Source organism: Zonotrichia albicollis, chromosome 14 (genome assembly GCF_047830755.1).
Source record: "Zonotrichia albicollis isolate bZonAlb1 chromosome 14, bZonAlb1.hap1, whole genome shotgun sequence".
Lineage (NCBI taxonomy): Eukaryota > Metazoa > Chordata > Aves > Passeriformes > Passerellidae > Zonotrichia > Zonotrichia albicollis.
The window spans coordinates 3,088,430-3,104,375 of record NC_133832.1 but is presented as its reverse complement, the minus strand read 5'-3'; the positions used below and the strand labels follow the sequence as shown (position 1 = coordinate 3,104,375).

At 52.9% G+C, this 15,946-nt stretch overlaps 1 protein-coding gene across 2 annotated transcripts in view; it reads left to right on the top strand.

Annotated features, from left to right (window-relative positions):
• The window catches only part of LOC102063614 (ligand of Numb protein X 2), a 33,079-nt gene extending 18,348 nt beyond the window's left edge, over positions 1–14,731 (top strand). For both annotated transcript variants that reach the window (XM_074551726.1, XM_074551727.1), the window contains 7 exons: positions 969–1,165; positions 2,340–2,705; positions 4,572–4,754; positions 5,731–5,905; positions 6,065–6,275; positions 10,556–10,714; positions 11,978–14,731. In XM_074551726.1, coding sequence (XP_074407827.1) covers positions 969–1,165; positions 2,340–2,705; positions 4,572–4,754; positions 5,731–5,905; positions 6,065–6,275; positions 10,556–10,714; positions 11,978–12,113 — 1,427 coding nt within the window. In that variant the 3' untranslated portion in view covers positions 12,114–14,731. The remainder of the gene's footprint in view (positions 1–968; positions 1,166–2,339; positions 2,706–4,571; positions 4,755–5,730; positions 5,906–6,064; positions 6,276–10,555; positions 10,715–11,977) is intronic.
• The last annotated feature ends 1,215 nt before the right edge of the window (positions 14,732–15,946 follow it).

Below are 15,946 nucleotides of genomic sequence, written 5' to 3'. Positions count from 1 at the left end.
CAAAGGCAGTCCCTGTCAGCGTGAACGTGGAGCACTTAAAGCCCTTGCAGAAGCCAGATAATTAGTAACTAGGAAGTGTTCCAGGTTCTTGTTAATCTTGTTAGGAAAGTTAAATATACAGTCAGTTTCCTGGAGTGGTCAGTACCTCCCTCCTGGTGTTTTTGTAGCATAAGTTAGGTTTTGATTAACAGGCAGCTCTGGAAGCATTGCAGATCAAATCAGCATCTCCAGGGTAGCAGCTTTGTCTCAGCTTGGTAGGAGGCAGCAGCGTGGAAACCTCAGTGCCTTGTGTCAGAGCTAGGCTCAGCTTCAGCCCCTGTGCCTGGGACAGAGGTAACTCACAGGTCAGTTCAGTTCCCTGTTGGCTTTCTCCCCAGGCACACCTGGAGCAGGTTCTGCATCCCTGGTGTGACACCTGCCCTTCAACCTGTGCTGGGCCTGCCTCAGTGTCCCCGGGCTGGGGATCTCAGCAACTTTCATCTTCAAAGTGCAGCATTGCTTCATCTCCATGTGAAACACCAAACATTCCTCCTGCTCTCCAGGGAGGATGGGAAAAGGGGAGCAAAGGAAATTAGAGGAAGGAAGTTGCAAAGCAGTAATTACAGCTGGGTAGTCCCTTTCCCTCATGGGCATCATGGAAACTGGAATTTATTATGTGTGTGCTCCTAACAGGCCAGATATCACAAGAGAAAAACAAATCTCTAAATATAGCCAAACCATACTGAATGCCTTTTAATAAATCCCAAGCAACAACAATAAAGAGTTTGAATTCACCAAAAGCGAGGAGAAAATAGGAAAAATTCTGGAGAACCTCTAAAGAAACAGAGGGGTTTTAAGCTTTTTATCTGACCTTAGGTCTCCTGATAGGTGCTTTCCCTCCAGATTGAACACAACCTGAATCTTGGGGTGCTGTGAAAAGGAAAATTCTATTAATGTGTTGTTTTTTTATCTTCAATTTCCACAACCAGACCTTCCTCACAGAACCAGTCTTGTGGCTGAAACTACCACCATCGAGATCCACCGGGAGGATCCGGAGGAAGAGCTGGGGATGAGGATAGTTGGGGGTAAGGACACCCCCCTGGGGAACATCGTTGTTCAGGAGGTGCTGAGGGACTCTGTGATTGCTGCTGATGGAAGAATTGCTCCTGGAGACCACATCCTTGAGGTACAGAAACCCCCAGTGCTTCCCTTGGCTGGGGGAGGAGAGTGCCTGGAGAAGCTGGGAAATCTCTGCAGCTCAGGGTTTTAGAGCACTGCTCTGTGTCAGCAGCATTGTGTGTCTGCTGGGGCTCAGGAGCACTGCTGCCATTCCTTCCACTCAGACTCATATTTCCCTTGCATGTTTGACAGCTTTTCGAAATGTAGACCGTTTTGGACAAAGTAAAAGATTCCTCCCTGATAAATTTCACACAGCAGCCCCATTTCTCTGCTCTAGTTAGGAAGTCTCATAATTGCCTGCTGCACTGTGTTGCTTAAGCTGCATATTCTCCGTGGGCAGGTCCAGGGTGAGAGCTGCTGACTGGCACTGAGTGTCAGCTCCAAAATGAGTAAATGCAGAGCTCCAGCCCCAGCTGACCCACAGCCAGGGCACTGCCCACACTGGCAGGGCTCTGTGGCCCTGGGTGACCCAGGTGACACCTTGTACACACAGTGACAATGGTTAGCACCTCCAGCCATGGCTGCCCAGTCATCTGCCAAGCCATAAATCCTCCTTGTCCCATGGGATTGGGCACAGGAGACCTGGCAGCCCCCACACAAGTGGCTGATGAGATCTCTGAGTTGGTTTCTCAGGCAGACCAATGGAGTGACTCCTGCTGTATCCAGATGGATTGTCCATGTCTCAGTCTCAGCAAATAGGGCAGGTCCCACACTTAGGAGCCCTGTTAACATCCTAAAAGACTGCACAGACTCTTATGTGAAACAGGAAAGGCAAAAGGTTGCCTTCTCAGAGTCACCCTGGTAATCACATAATTAACTGGATGATTCCAGAAGCTTGTAGACTATGGACCACTCAGAAGTGGAGATTGGGGTCTGTTCCATGCTGGAAATTAAGGAAAAGCAGATCTGCATTTACATGGCATGGAAGGAATGAGTGAACATTTTTAGGTTTGTTAGCTGTGTGGGTTGTCCTGTCTTGTCCCTGTCCTCAGTCATTCACCAGTTACAGTCTAATTCCATCAGCTTTCCTCATTCTGTTTTAGCAAACTTTGCTCCCTAATCAGAGTCAGAGATTGCACAGGGAGTTTTCCATCCTGCCCCAGCCTGGCTGTGCCCCACACTGTGGACAGTGCCTAATTAATGTGGGCTCTGATTAGTGAGTGCTTTGTTTGTCTTTGTAGGTGAATGGCGTCAACATCAGCAGCGTGACTCACTGCCAGGCTGTCTCCTTCCTGCGCCACCCAGGGCCTGTTCTGCACCTCCTGGTGCTGCAGGAGAAGGGCTTTTCCAGCAGGACTGCCCAGCAGGATCCCAGTGCCACCAGCAGGGAGGTGATCCACGTCACCCTGGTGAAGAGAGACCGATCGGAGCCCCTGGGAATCAAACTGATCAGGAAGACTGACGAGGCAGGGATCTTTATTCTGGATCTCTTAGAGGGGGGCTTGGCAGCCAAGAATGGGAAGCTGAGTCGGAATGACAGAGTCCTTTCAATAAATGGCCAGGATTTGAGGCAAGGAACTCCTGAGGCTGCTGCCCAGATCATCCAGGTGAGTTCAGACATGGAAATGGCTGTGAGTGGCTGCTGGCAGGGTTCCTGTTCTGAGCCAGGGCTAGCAGAACACACCAGGACAAGCTGCATTCCCCCAAATCTCTGTCACGGAAAGTGACTCCCCTCTGGATGTGTGGGAAGATAAACACCAGCAGTGGGAATCCGTGGTGAGTCAGCCCTAACAGGTCTGAGGGGAAGCAGTGGCTCCTGGCACTGAGTTCACCTGAGGAGATTGCAGCTCCTGTGTGCTGCTTGCAGGAAATGCTGGGATGCCCTGGGTGGATTCATGCAGCAGACAGGGAGGGATCAGGGCAGCCTCTTGTGCTTCCAGCAGTCACACTGAAGGTGCTGGCTGGGGGTGGGATGGGCTGGCAGCACAGACAGATCCCTTAGGGCTTCAAATCAGACCATTCTCCCCATTTTACCTGTATTTGTGAAGGGACACTGGAAAACGTGGGGCACCTCAGGCTAAAAGCATTCCAAGGTACTGAATGGGTAGAAGAGGGGTGGTCTTTCCCTGTGGAATGTGCTCCTGTTGCAGCATGCCAGAGGTTTTGGTAGAAGGAGTGGGCAAGGAATTCTAGTTAAAGGATTAAGGACTGCTGCATGTGCAGCAGATATCACACAGATCAGTTTAAATTCTTTATCTCCCCAGGCGAGTGCCTCCAGCTTGTGTTTTTATCTCCAGATCCTGACACAATGCTCCTCATCCCATTCTGTTTATATCCCAGAAAGGATGTGAGGTCAGCAGGAGGGAGAGGCAGCTCTCCTCACAGTTATCAGAGCAGTGCAGTGCCATGGGAGAAAGAGCAGAGTTCCAGCACTGAGCTCCTTTTTCATGTTTGCTTCTGTTCTTTGGCCTCTTAGAATTTGTTTGCATCCCACAAGTGCTGCTGCATTCCTGTTGCAGTGTGCACACACAGCTCCCATATGAGGAACTCTTTTGATCCCACTGGAACCAGCAAGCAAAGTCCAGAACTGGCTTCATGAGGTTTGGGGTTGAATCTCTTTGGAAGTGACATTTGTGTAAAACTGTGACAGCTTTCCAAACACGATCTGTTCCTCTGAGGGCTAATTGAAATCCTTGCTTGAATGTAACTAAAAATCCCTCTTCCAAGGCCAGGAATTCACTCTGGCACCAGGGGAGCAGGGTGCTGTGGCAAGGAGTGAGAGCAGCAGCTGCATTTCTGCCATGCAGGGCAGGAAACAGCCGAGTGAGCACCGGGCCCTGCCCCAGCCAGTCCCTCACAATGAGGTTCTGTCAGGGGATCTGAAGGAACAAACCCAGAGAGGGCAGCAGGAACAATGGGAGCACTTCCCCTGCAGCCCTGCCAAGGCCAGACCAGCAGCTGGTGAAGTGTTTAACCAGAGGTACCCTGGGGAAAAAATGGATGGGAGATGGTGAACAATAGATGAACAAAGCTGGGAGGGAAAGAGCTTTAACAACTTCCTGTGCAAGAAAAGCATCCAGTGCTTGTGTGGTCACTGTGTGTGGAGCAGCCAGGGTTCCAGCTCTGGTCACTCTGGGGCACAATGCAAGATGCTATTTTGGTTGTTTGGAGCAAAGTGCAGGAATTAATCATCCACCTTTGGATTTGTGGGCAAGGGAGGCACGAGTGAAGCCTGCCTCTACTCTGTTCTCTGTTCCTTCTGACTCATGTTTGCTAATTCCCTTTTTCTTTTTCCAATCACATTCCCTGGCTCATCACAAAAGACTTTGCATCACACTGAGGAGCTGGTGGAGGAACAGAGAGCCTCTGTAGGAACTGATGCCAGCCCTTCTCTCTCCCCAAGGCAACGAGGGCTGTCCCTCATTTCTAACCCATTTCTCTTTTTAATTTCCACTCCTTGTTTCTCTGGGCAGACCACGGAATCCAGAGTGAACTTTGTGATCCTGAGGCAGTCTGGGCTGCAGCTGGGGGAGCCAGGGGAGGATGGCAGCACCTCCAACAGCAGCAGCAGCAGCAGCAGCAATGGGGGCAGCCCCGTGCACCACCGGAGGCGACCAGAGCAGAGCCACTACAGGAGGAAATCCACCTACCAGAAGGTGGGGCTGGGAAATGAGGCCAGGGTGCTGCTTGTTCCTGGTTTAGCAAATGCATTGTGCTGTTCTGGGATGGTGTTTTATCACAGAAGGCTGATCAGCAGCTCTGTTTCTGCTTGGGCAGGTTTGGGGCTTTTGGTACTGAAAAACCACTTTGTCATCTATAGGGAAACATCATTTGAAGGGGAAAAGGTGACAAAATTTCTTCAGTGTTGGTGCAGAGCTGGTGTTTAATAATTTGGAAAGGGCAATAAGGAATTTGCCATCCATGAGATATTTTGGGATTGGCTTCTTGACATCCATCAAGCTCTGCACGCTGAGGGTGTTGCAGGGACACCCAGCTGGGCTGGTGTGGGGCCAGAGCCCTTTATGGTCAGGAGGAGAATCCCCAGGTGCCCCCATGGTGCTGCTGAGGCTGCAGAGTGGCTCTGCCACCCCTCTGTGGGCACAGCAAACTGCAGAGCAAGAGGACAATCCCCAATGTGCTGAGCCCAGAGAGAATTCTGTGTGCAGAATTCTGAGTGACAGACCTGCTGCAGCTGCTCAGAGTGCTGTGTTTCAGTGGCCCTGGAGCTCAGGGAGTTCCTGTCCTGTGGGCTGGAGTGTTGTTCCTGCACTGAAATCCCTGAGTAGCATTTACACCCTGTTGTACAGCCTGTGCTCTGATGTGTGCCTTCACTGCAGCCTCAACATTCAATCAGGGAGAGCTTCCCTGCTTGGCATGAGAAGCCCTGAGCTTCTTCCTCAGTGCAGAATTCCCCTCCTCAGAGGGAGCAAATGGATTTGGGATCATCAGGACAGCACTGAGGCTTCACCTTAGAAATGCTGCTCTGTATTCCCACCCTGCAAGGACATGGGAAGCTGACTTTGCCCTCCAGCAACATTGCTGGAATGCTGTGGATGAAGGAGACAAATGGTGCTGGGTTTCTCCTGTTGAATGCATGAATGAAGTGCATTTTGTGCTGTCATTGCTTTGTAGGATTTGCCTCAGGGATATGTAAGTCATGAGAAGACAGTTGCAATAAAAAAGGAGCCAAAGGAATCTTTGGGAATCACAATTGGAGGTGGAAGGGATAACAAAAACAAGCTCCCTATCTATGTGACAAGTGTGCAGCCCATTGGATGCCTCTTCAGGGATGGCAGAATCAAGAGAGGTAAGGGAGGCTCTCAGGCCTTTTATCCTGTGGGGTATTTTCAATGGCAGCTGGGCTTGGACACTGAGAGAGGCTGGCAAAGGGCTCCCATGACCCCTTGAGGCTGAAATGGGCTCCAGAGCCCAGGTCTGTAACAATCCCATTTTATTTCATCAACAGGGGATGTCCTTCTGAGCATCAATGGCATCGATTTGACTCATCTGAACTACTATGAAGCTGTCTCAGCTCTGAAATCCAATGCAGCCTCCCACTCAGTCACACTGAAAGCCTTGGAAATCCTGACCCTGAACTGCCCAGAGCCAGCCCTGGACATCAGGGAGCAGGGGTTCAGCTGGTCTCCCCTCTGGATCACGTGGCTGGGATTGCCCAGGTATGTGTGGCAGGGACTGCATGCAGAGCTGTTAATGACAGGGTTGACTTTCACTCAAACACTAGAAATTAATGACTTTGTTGATGAACTTGGAAGCATTCCTGGTATTCCCGTTTAGTGAAAGGCAGTGGAAAGCCTCATTTGCCAATGAGATCATAGAATAATGAGTACATAAGGAAATTCCACTGTTTTTCTGGAGTGACATCATTCCCACACTCCTGTTGGACAGTAACCATGCTTTAGAGGCCCTGAAACCCCTTTTTAAAAAGAGAAATTCAATGTTAGATGCAGTCCTTGCTAAATTACTGACTGAAATCCCTCTGGGGCTCTTTCTGCATCCCCTAACCCAAGCCAAGAGACACCTGGGCTGTCTGGGAGTTTCTAATCTGATCATCTCACTTAGGGGCAGACATTCTTTCAGTCTAACCCTTCTTGGCTGTTGTAACTGTGTCACCTTCAGCACAAAGCAGAAATGATTCTGCACAGTTGAGTTTTCCTGCTGCCAAGCTTTACAGGACAGGTTTTAACCTGGTAATTCCAAGAGAAGCTTGAATTTCCCTCTCCTTCCTGGAGGGGTGAACCTCTGGCTCCCTCCCTTTAGCAGTTACATCAAAACACTGAGAAGCAGAGTCAGTGTCATCATCCCAGCTGACTGCAGGAGCATCTGCAGGTGGATCAGAAAGCCAAACCTGCTGTGGGAAGCTTGGATCATTTACAGCCTTGTTCTTTGAGACACCTAAAGAAGAACCACTCACAAAGCCTCTGTTGTGTTACTCAGCAGCCTGGAAAGAAATGCTCAACAAGCCAGGCCAAGGCAAGGCAGCTTTTGTGTCTCCTGTACCTGGCCTGTGCTCAGCAGCTCCTCCCACCCTGCTGCTCCAGGCAGGTCTGGGGTGAGCAGGCCCTGAGCTGGCCCTGAGAGCCCAGAGCAGGGCACAAACCCTGAGCTGCTGCTGCAGTGAGCTACAGCAAGGCAGAGCCTGCCTGGGCTTCTTTGCTTCCTTTCCCAGTTTTTCTGCCTGTCAGGTGCCTTGCAGGCTCCCCATGCTCTGGGCAGGGACTGGAATCTTCTCTGCTCCTGGGTCTGCTGCCTTCACTTCAGGAGTGTCCTGACATCCCCTGCATTTAATGCATTGCTGGGAACTCCTTTGCTGCTGGGATTGATGTTCTCCCTTCTTTTGACTCCTGAAGCAAGAAGTGACTCCAGATTCTTTTACTCCAGCCTTGGAGTGTGTCTGCAGTTCTGGCTGTGAGGGTTGGTAGGAGCACTCAGCAAGGATCCACTTTGGGATCTGACAGCACCTTCCTCCTGTTTCCAGCACTAAAAAGGGCTGGAATTCCTGTGCTTCCACCCTGCTTCTCCCAGGGAGACCTGGTGGCCTCTGGCTGGTCACCCACAGGGTGTTTGGCACCTGGGCATGTTCAGGGTGCTCTGGCACTCAGGGAGGTGCAGCTGCAGTGAGGTCCCAGTGCCATCCCTGCTCTGGGGTGGTTCCATTGCAGAGCTCCTGTCCCACCCAAACTGCTTTCCTTTGCACAGGAGCAAACCCCCAGGGCTGCAGGGGAATGTCCATTGCCCTGTGGCCCTGACAGACCCTGTGTGCACCACACTGGCACAGAAAACCCCAGAAAGGTGCCCAGACTGGAGCCAGCACTGTTCCACTGCCATCTGCTCCTGGTGGCTGCCCTGGCCCCAGTGTTGGGGTGTCCTGCAGGGTGAAAGCTCAAAGCTAATGGCATGTGCAATTTTGGGTTTGTTCAGCTTGTTTTCCTTCAGTTACTCCTCTGCCCCAGCAGAAATGTCCCTTTCCTTTTAGAGGAATCTATTTCTTTCTAGTTTGAACCCAGAACTGCTGCTGAAAGGAGTGAGTTGAAACGAGTGCTCAGGGCTAGGGAAGTGAATTTGATCCTTGCTACACTTGAGCCCCCAGTGTTTCATTCAGGCCTTGATTCTTGTACCTGTGATTTCTGTTCTGTCAAACAGAAACTTTGGTTTCTTCCTAGCATTGTGTTAAATCCACACCACTGACAGTATAAAATACCATCTCAAAAACTGGTTTGGACTGGGGTCATGTTCTAATCCAGCACACCCTGGATCCCAAAGGTACCAGAAACAGAAGTTTAGATTGATTATCTTTTCTCTCTAAAAGAAAGCACAGTGCTCTGTGTGGCTCGTGGAGAAGCATTTTCCTGCCTCCCTCTTGCCTGGGGTTTCTGTGACTCCAGCCTGCCTCTTCCCACAAGAAGCATGAGGAGCTCCCAGTCCCACCCCTGCAGCTGAGCAGGGCCCAGGAACTGCCAGCTCAGCAGCGTGCTTGGCACCAGAAACCCTGCACCTCAACCTTCCCTAAACTCTCCCATTCTTTTCCCACAGTCATTTTTGATTGTGGGAAATTAAAATTTTTCCTCTAGAACCCCTTTTCAATATGGAAAACAGATTCCTAGCAGGCAGCCCTTTCCAGCTCCTGGAGAAACGTGCCTGGTGTTTTTATTTATGTTCTGTGCTGACGCAGCCACTGCTGCTCTCGGGCTATTCATTTGCAGCAGCTGCCACAGCCATGGCTCAGAGCTGTGTTTTTGCACTGGTGTGGCACCGGTGGAAGGAAAGCATGGAGGAATCAGCGAGCTCCAGCTGGGACTCCTGGTGTTTATGTGTGAAAAACTCCTACAAAAGTAAATTACAGTTTGAAAGTACATAATTGGATCTTTCTCCTGGTGAGAAGTTAACTGGGAAGGCTTTTGAAATCTGAAACTTCTCAGCAAACTGCTCAAGCAAAGCCCTTGGGGCAAAAACGTTTATTAGGAAAAGTTTAGCTGCTGGAATAGCTCAGTGGGTGATGATGAGCAGCAGTTTCACAGCTCCAGTGCCAGGGCACGGAGAGCTCCTGCCACACCCTCAGTGCCACCTCGGGGCTCTGTGCCAGCAGCCCGGGCAGTGCTGCCATCTCCCTGAGGACACAAACCTCACTGCAGGGATCCAGAACCAGGAGCTCTCCCCAAGGAGCCCAACACAGAATGGACATCCTGGATCCTGCAGGAAAGCCAAGTCCTCCCTGCTCTGGCCTGGCAGCTGCTGCACCTCACAATTGGTGCCAGTGGTGCTGAAAGGCTCCCCTGTGCCAGTGCAGGGCACACGGGATAAACCCCTTCCCTGTGCCAGTGCAGGGCACACGGGATAAACCCTTCCCTGTGCCAGTGCAGGGCACACAGGGGATAAACCCCTCCCTGTGCCAGTGCAGGGCACAGAGGGGATAAACCCTTCCATGTGCCAGTGCAGGGCACACAGGGGATAAACCCTTCCCTGTGCCAGTGCAGGGCACACACGGGATAAACCCCTCCCTGTGCCAGTGCAGGGCACACAGGGGATAAACCCCTCCCTGTGCCAGTGCAGGGCACACAGGGGATAAACCCTTCCTGTGCCAGTGCAGGGCACACAGGGGATAAACCCTTCCCTTGTGCCAGTGCAGGGCACAGAGAGGATAAAACCCCTCCCTGTGCCAGTGCAGGGCACACAGGGGATAAACCCCTCCCTGTGCCAGTGCAGGGCACACAGGGGATAAACCCTTCCTGTGCCAGTGCAGGGCACACAGGGGATAAACCCTTCCCTTGTGCCAGTGCAGGGCACAGAGAGGATAAAACCCCTCCCTGTGCCAGTGCAGGGCACACAGGGGATAAACCCCTCCCTGTGCCAGTGCAGGGCACACGGGATAAACCCTTCCCTTGTGCCAGTGCAGGGCACAGAGGGGATAAACCCTTCCCTGTGCCAGTGCAGGGCACAGAGGGGATAAACCCTTCCCTGTGCCAGTGAGGGCACACGGGATAAACCCCTCCCTGTGCCAGTGCAGGGCACAGAGGGGATAAACCCTTCCTGTGCCAGTGCAGGGCACAGAGGGGATAAACCCTTCCTGTGCCAGTGCAGGGCACACAGGGGATAAACCCCTCCACTCTCATCACTTACATGGGTGTAGCTGCTGCTCACTGTAATTTGGGTTTGTCTCTGGTGCTGAGTGTGTTCATTAGCAGAATTCATGAAGTTATCCAGGGGTCTTGTAGATCCCAAACCCCTTCAGAGCTGGGTGATTTCCTACTAGCTCTTAAACCAATACTCTGCAAAGATTTCTAAAGGTCTGGCATCATCCCATTTGAGAATTAACCCTCAGACACACCTTGCAAAGGAGTGTCCCAAATCCTAAAACCCAGGAAAATGAGGTTGTTCATGAGGGAAAACATAAATTCCTGCTCAGGCAATTTTCCTCATAACCTCTCTGTTTTTGACACAGCTACCTTCACTTCTGTCAAGATATTGTCCTTAGTAAAGGAAACCTGGAAAGTTGGGGCTTCAGCATCGTGGGAGGCTTTGAGGAGAGCAAGGGAAACCAACCCTTCTTCATCAAAACCATCGTGCCCGGCACTCCCGCCTTCAGGGACAGGAAACTCAGGTAGGTGTGAGGTGCCCGGGACATCACCACCCCAGGGCTGGGGGTTCCTTGGAGGAGCTCAGCTCCAGGTTAATGACCTTGCACAGTTTGGAAGTTAAAATTGTTTCCAAGCTTGTAACAAACCAAGGCCCGCGTTAAGCAGGGTTCTGGTTTCTCCATAAAGGTGCAAGGAAAAGGAATTTACAGCCCTTTAAAACTTAACTGTGAAGGGTTTAATTTAGTAATTAGGTAAAGGTAAAAAAGGGGATGTTTGAGATGAATCTTGGAGGTTCCAGACTGTAAAACCTCTTGGATTAGGAGAAGTATCCCAACAGAAGCAGCAAAAGCTCTCCCGTGCAGGAACCTTAACTGGAGCTTTGCTGAGGGGTTGTGGTGAGAGATCCCAGGGGAGGAGCAGGGGGGGCTGCAGGGACACAGGGAGGGGACACAGCTGGGAGGGGACACAGCTGGGCAGGGACACAGCTGGGTACAGGGAGGGGACACAGCTGGGTGGGGACACAGCTGGGTGGGAACACAGCTGGGTGCAGGGAGGGGACACAGCTGGGTGGGGACACAGCTGGGTGGGAACACAGCTGGGTGCAGGGAGGGGACACAGCTGGGAGGGGACACAGCTGGGAGGGGACACAGCTGGGTGCAGGGAGGAGACACAGCTGGGTGGGGACACAGCTGGGTGGGGACACAGCTGGGTGCAGGGAGGGGACACAGCTGGGTGCAGAGAGGAGGACACAGCTGGGTGGGGACACAGCTGGGCGGGGACACAGTGAGGGGACACAGCTGGGAGGGGACACAGCTGGGTGCAGAGAGGGGGACACAGCTGGGAGGGGACACAGCTGGGTGCAGGGAGGGGGACACAGCTGGGCAGGGACACAGCTGGGTGCAGGGAGGGGACACAGCTGGGTGAGGGAGCTGGGCTTTGCTCCAGAGCTGAGGGGGAGCCCCGGGCTCAGCTGGGCTCCTGCTGGAGTTTGGGACTGGGCTGTGGGGGCTCAGCCCCGTGCACCCCTCAGGAGGGGCTGGGTGTGCCAGAGAGGGGCAGGGCCCTCTCCCAGCTCTGGTGGGGGCAGTGCAGGAGCTGCAGGACTGACCTGGGCCAGCAGGGTTTGACCAGCACAGCCTGGCCCTCACTGCTGCCACCCAAACACCAGCAGTGCTCTCCTTTTCCCTGCCCCCTGGTTCAAGGGAAATGCTCTTTCAAGGAGGAGCTGGTGGTTTGGCTCAGGGTTAATGATGACCCCAGTCCTGACTGGATCTGTCTTTGGGCAGGTGTGGAGATGAAATCGTGGCAGTGAACGGAGTGCCAGCAATAGGAATGAGCAACTCAGAATTGATCCCAATGCTGAAGGAGCAGAGGAACAAAGTCACCCTAACCGTGGTGTCCTGGCCAGGGAGCCTGGTGTGAGAGCCCCAGGCAAGCCCCAGCACCTGCAGGTATCCACCAGCAGCTGCACCAACAGGCCACACTGCCAGGGAACAGGGGCTGCTCCACTGCTGCTCCTGCTGCACTGCCAGGGAAGGCTCCTTGCTTCCTTTCTATGGAAAACATTTTACCAACAAATCTGGATGCTGAATTCAAAGGGTTAATCCAACAGTTGTTGAGCTTCCCAGGCTCATTAAAGCTCCTCAGGATTGGTGGAGCACAGAAAGCTCTCTCCCAGCTTTCTCCACAACCTGCCCTGGAGGCTGCTGAGGCTTGCCTTGATTTTAGGCTCTACTTTCCACTGAGTATTTGAACAGGTTAAAACAGAGGCTTTAAAAGCAGCTACTGGATCTGTAAGGATGGGGACCCAACTGAGGCATTTGTGTCTATCAGGATTTCCAGGAGCATTTTTAGGTGTCAGTAACCCAAGGGATGATTGAACACCTGAACACCCCATGGTTGCTCAGAGCTGGGGAGCTGTGTGACCTGCAGGGGGTCCTGGCACAAATCCCCGTTCAGGATCCTGCCAACTCCACTGATTTATTGCAAAGGGACAATTTCAACAGCTCCAAGAACCACTCTCAAAGGCAGCAGCAAGAGGGGTTTCATTGAAATATGATGTTGCAAAATGTGACTTTATCAAAGGTCAAGGGTAAGATTCACTTATTGCACACAGGTTTCCCTGGTTTCAGGATTGATAAAAGCAGCTTTTCCCCAGCAGGGAATGGGCTGGTGTCAGTCACCCCTGGCCCAGCCTGATGCTGCTCTGTCTTATTTTTCTGTTTGCAGTGATGAGGGGCAGAGTTCAGGCAGGGGCAGAGCACCTGTACTGCCAGGTGAGATTTCTCCTGCAGTTCCCTTCATGTCCCTCTTGCAGCTGGAGCAAAATATCAACTTATGGGATCAGGGGAAGCTCAAAGGATCCTTGGCTGCAGGAAAAGTCACCTCCTGAAGGAGACTGTGCCCAGCCTGGCTTCAGCTCAAACCCACTGTGCAGTTAAACTTTACAATGAAAGAACTGAAGGCCAGGCAGGGTGCTTTGACCTCTGACACTGTGAAAGTTCCTACTTGCAAACTCCACCTGAAGCAATCCCCTTTTTTAGTGAAGCAATCCCCTTTTTTAGCAGTTCAATGAGCAGCAGAGATGATGGGTTTTTCTCAAACCAGGTTGCACTGAGAGATCTTTGCTCCTGTGCTGCACCTTTTGCAGGAGCAGCTTTGTAAGAATCCAAGGAGTCTGTCCCCTGTCCAAATGCTGCCTGGAGTGAATGTTTAATTCATTTGAATGAATGTTTAATTCCTTATAGCAGCCCTGAGCTGGCACTTTGTCATTTGCTGTCCCTGGGCCTTGTTCACATGCAGTGACTTCACCTCCTGTGCTGGGAGCTGCAGGCAGGGACAGCAGGGACAGCAGGGACAGCAGGGCCTGGCCCAGAGCCCTGGGCACTGCAGGAGCCTCAGCTCCATCTCCCAGGGCACTGCAGGAGCCTCAGCTCCATCTCCCAGGGCACTGCAGGAGCCTCAGCTCCATCTCCCAGGGCACTGCAGGAGCCTCAGCTCCATCTCCCAGGGCACTGCAGGAGCCTCAGCTCCATCTCCTCAGCTCCATCTCCCTGGGCACTGCAGGAGCCTCAGCTCCATCTCCCAGGGCACTGCAGGAGCCTCAGCTCCATCTCCCAGGGCACTGCAGGAGCCTCAGCTCCATCTCCCAGGGCACTGCAGGAGCCTCAGCTCCATCTCCTCAGCTCCATCTCCCTGGGCACTGCAGGAGCTCAGCTCCATCTCCATCTCCCAGAGCACTGCAGGAGCCTCAGCTCCATCTCCATCTCCCAGGGCACTGCAGGAGCTCAGCTCCATCTCCCAGAGCACTGCAGGAGCTCAGCTCCATCTCCCAGAGCACTGCAGGAGCTCAGCTCCATCTCCCTGGGCACTGCAGGAGCTCAGCTCCATCTCCCAGGGCACTGCAGGAGCCTCAGCTCCATCTCCCAGGGCACTGCAGGAGCCTCAGCTCCATCTCCCAGGGCACTGCAGGAGCTCAGCTCCATCTCCCAGAGCACTGCAGGAGCTCAGCTCCATCTCCCTGGGCACTGCAGGAGCTCAGCTCCATCTCCCTGGGCACTGCAGGAGCCTCAGCTCCATTTCCTCAGCTCCATCTCCCAGAGCCCAGGGCACTGCAGGAGCCTCAGCTCCATCTCCCAGCAGCCCTGCCTGGGCTGAGAACCTCTGGGGACTCTGCCACCACAGCTGGGGCTACCTGGGCTCCAGGGCTGCTTTCCTGTTTTCTACTGGGCAATGCTGAGAACAAAATAATCCACAAAGAAAACTCATCACTGACCTCGCTGGAACACAAAAACATGAAGCAATTTTTTATCTCTTTCCAATCAATGTGCAGAATCTGTGCCTGGAACAGTAAATAGTGATGTGGACAGACAGAGGGTGGTTCCCAGTGCCTGCCCCAGTGGTGGGGAAAGGGCAGCAGGGAAGAGCTGTGCAGCTGCAGGGCTGGCAGTGGAGGGAGGAGGAGGAGGCTGCAGAACCATTTTTACTCCATCTCCTTTCAAGGTGCCTTCAACTTCACCAAAATGTCCTCATAATTTAAATTTTGTTTCCAAAAATCAGCTTGTTAATAGATGTTGAGTTTGTTTTGATGCCTTTATAAATTATTGTAATATTGCTGAAAAATATGCATCAGGTGTGGTTTTTTACCCTTTCTTTCCATGTAGTGACTAATGCCCTCAGAACAGGTCACCTCAGCAGGACTGCTGCAAAAAGTGACCCTGTGGCAGCAAACTGTAATTGTCTTTGCTTCTCCCAGGACAGGAGCTGGGCTGTCCTGAAATGCCCTGTGCCTGGGAAAAATCCCTCAAAAAACAGAAAACCCCACATCCCAACACCACTAAACCTGCAGCAGCTTCCTGCTGCCAAGTACAGATTATTTCCAACACCCCACCTTTACATTTCCCTGATAGTAAAGGCAAACATTTTATCTCCATTTAATGAAAAGAAACCAATTTAACACTACTTACCTCAAATTCACGGCTGCTCCTGGCCCCAAAGCCTGGAATATTCTGTGACCTGGGTCCAGCACATTCCAATAACACAGCAGGAGGGGCAGCCCTGACTGAGTCCATGCAGGATTCCCATCCCAGTCCCACAGCCCCACCTGGGCAGGGATGCACAGTCTGCTCACCAACAACTCTGCAGGAGCTCTGGCACAGGGTGTGAACAGCCCTGCAGGGCACCAGGGACACCTGAGCGTGCAAAGGTGGCACAAATGTCCTTGTGTGGGGCCACCCCTCCCCTGGGGGCAGCATTCCAGTGGAGCACCGTGCCTGAAGCAGGCAGGGAAAGGCAGCTCCGAGGGGCTGGGGGCACTGCCAGGCCCCCCTGGCACTGCCCAGAGCTCAGAGCTGCTGGGGTGGCAAAGCCAGCAGGTCCCATCCTCAGGCTGGGGGCACTGCCAGGCCCCTCCTGGGCTGGAAAAGCCAGCAGGGCCATCCTCAGGCTGAGGGCACTGCCAGGCCCTTCCTGGGCTGGCAAATCCAGCAGGGCCCATCCTCAGGCTGAGGGCACTGCCAGGCCCCTCCTGGGCTGGCAAATCCAGCAGGTCCCATCCTCACCTCATGCAGCTCCCGAGGGAGGCTGGGCAGGGCTCTGGGCCCCTCTGTGGTGAGCAGTGCCAGGGGACACAGAAGCAGCACTCCTGAATCCTCCTCACCACTCTGCATTTCTTCTCCAGTTCATCTCCTAAAAGCTTTTGGGCACTCCCAGCTGCAGGCCAGCCCTGGGCAGAGGCTGCCAGGAGGATTCCCCTG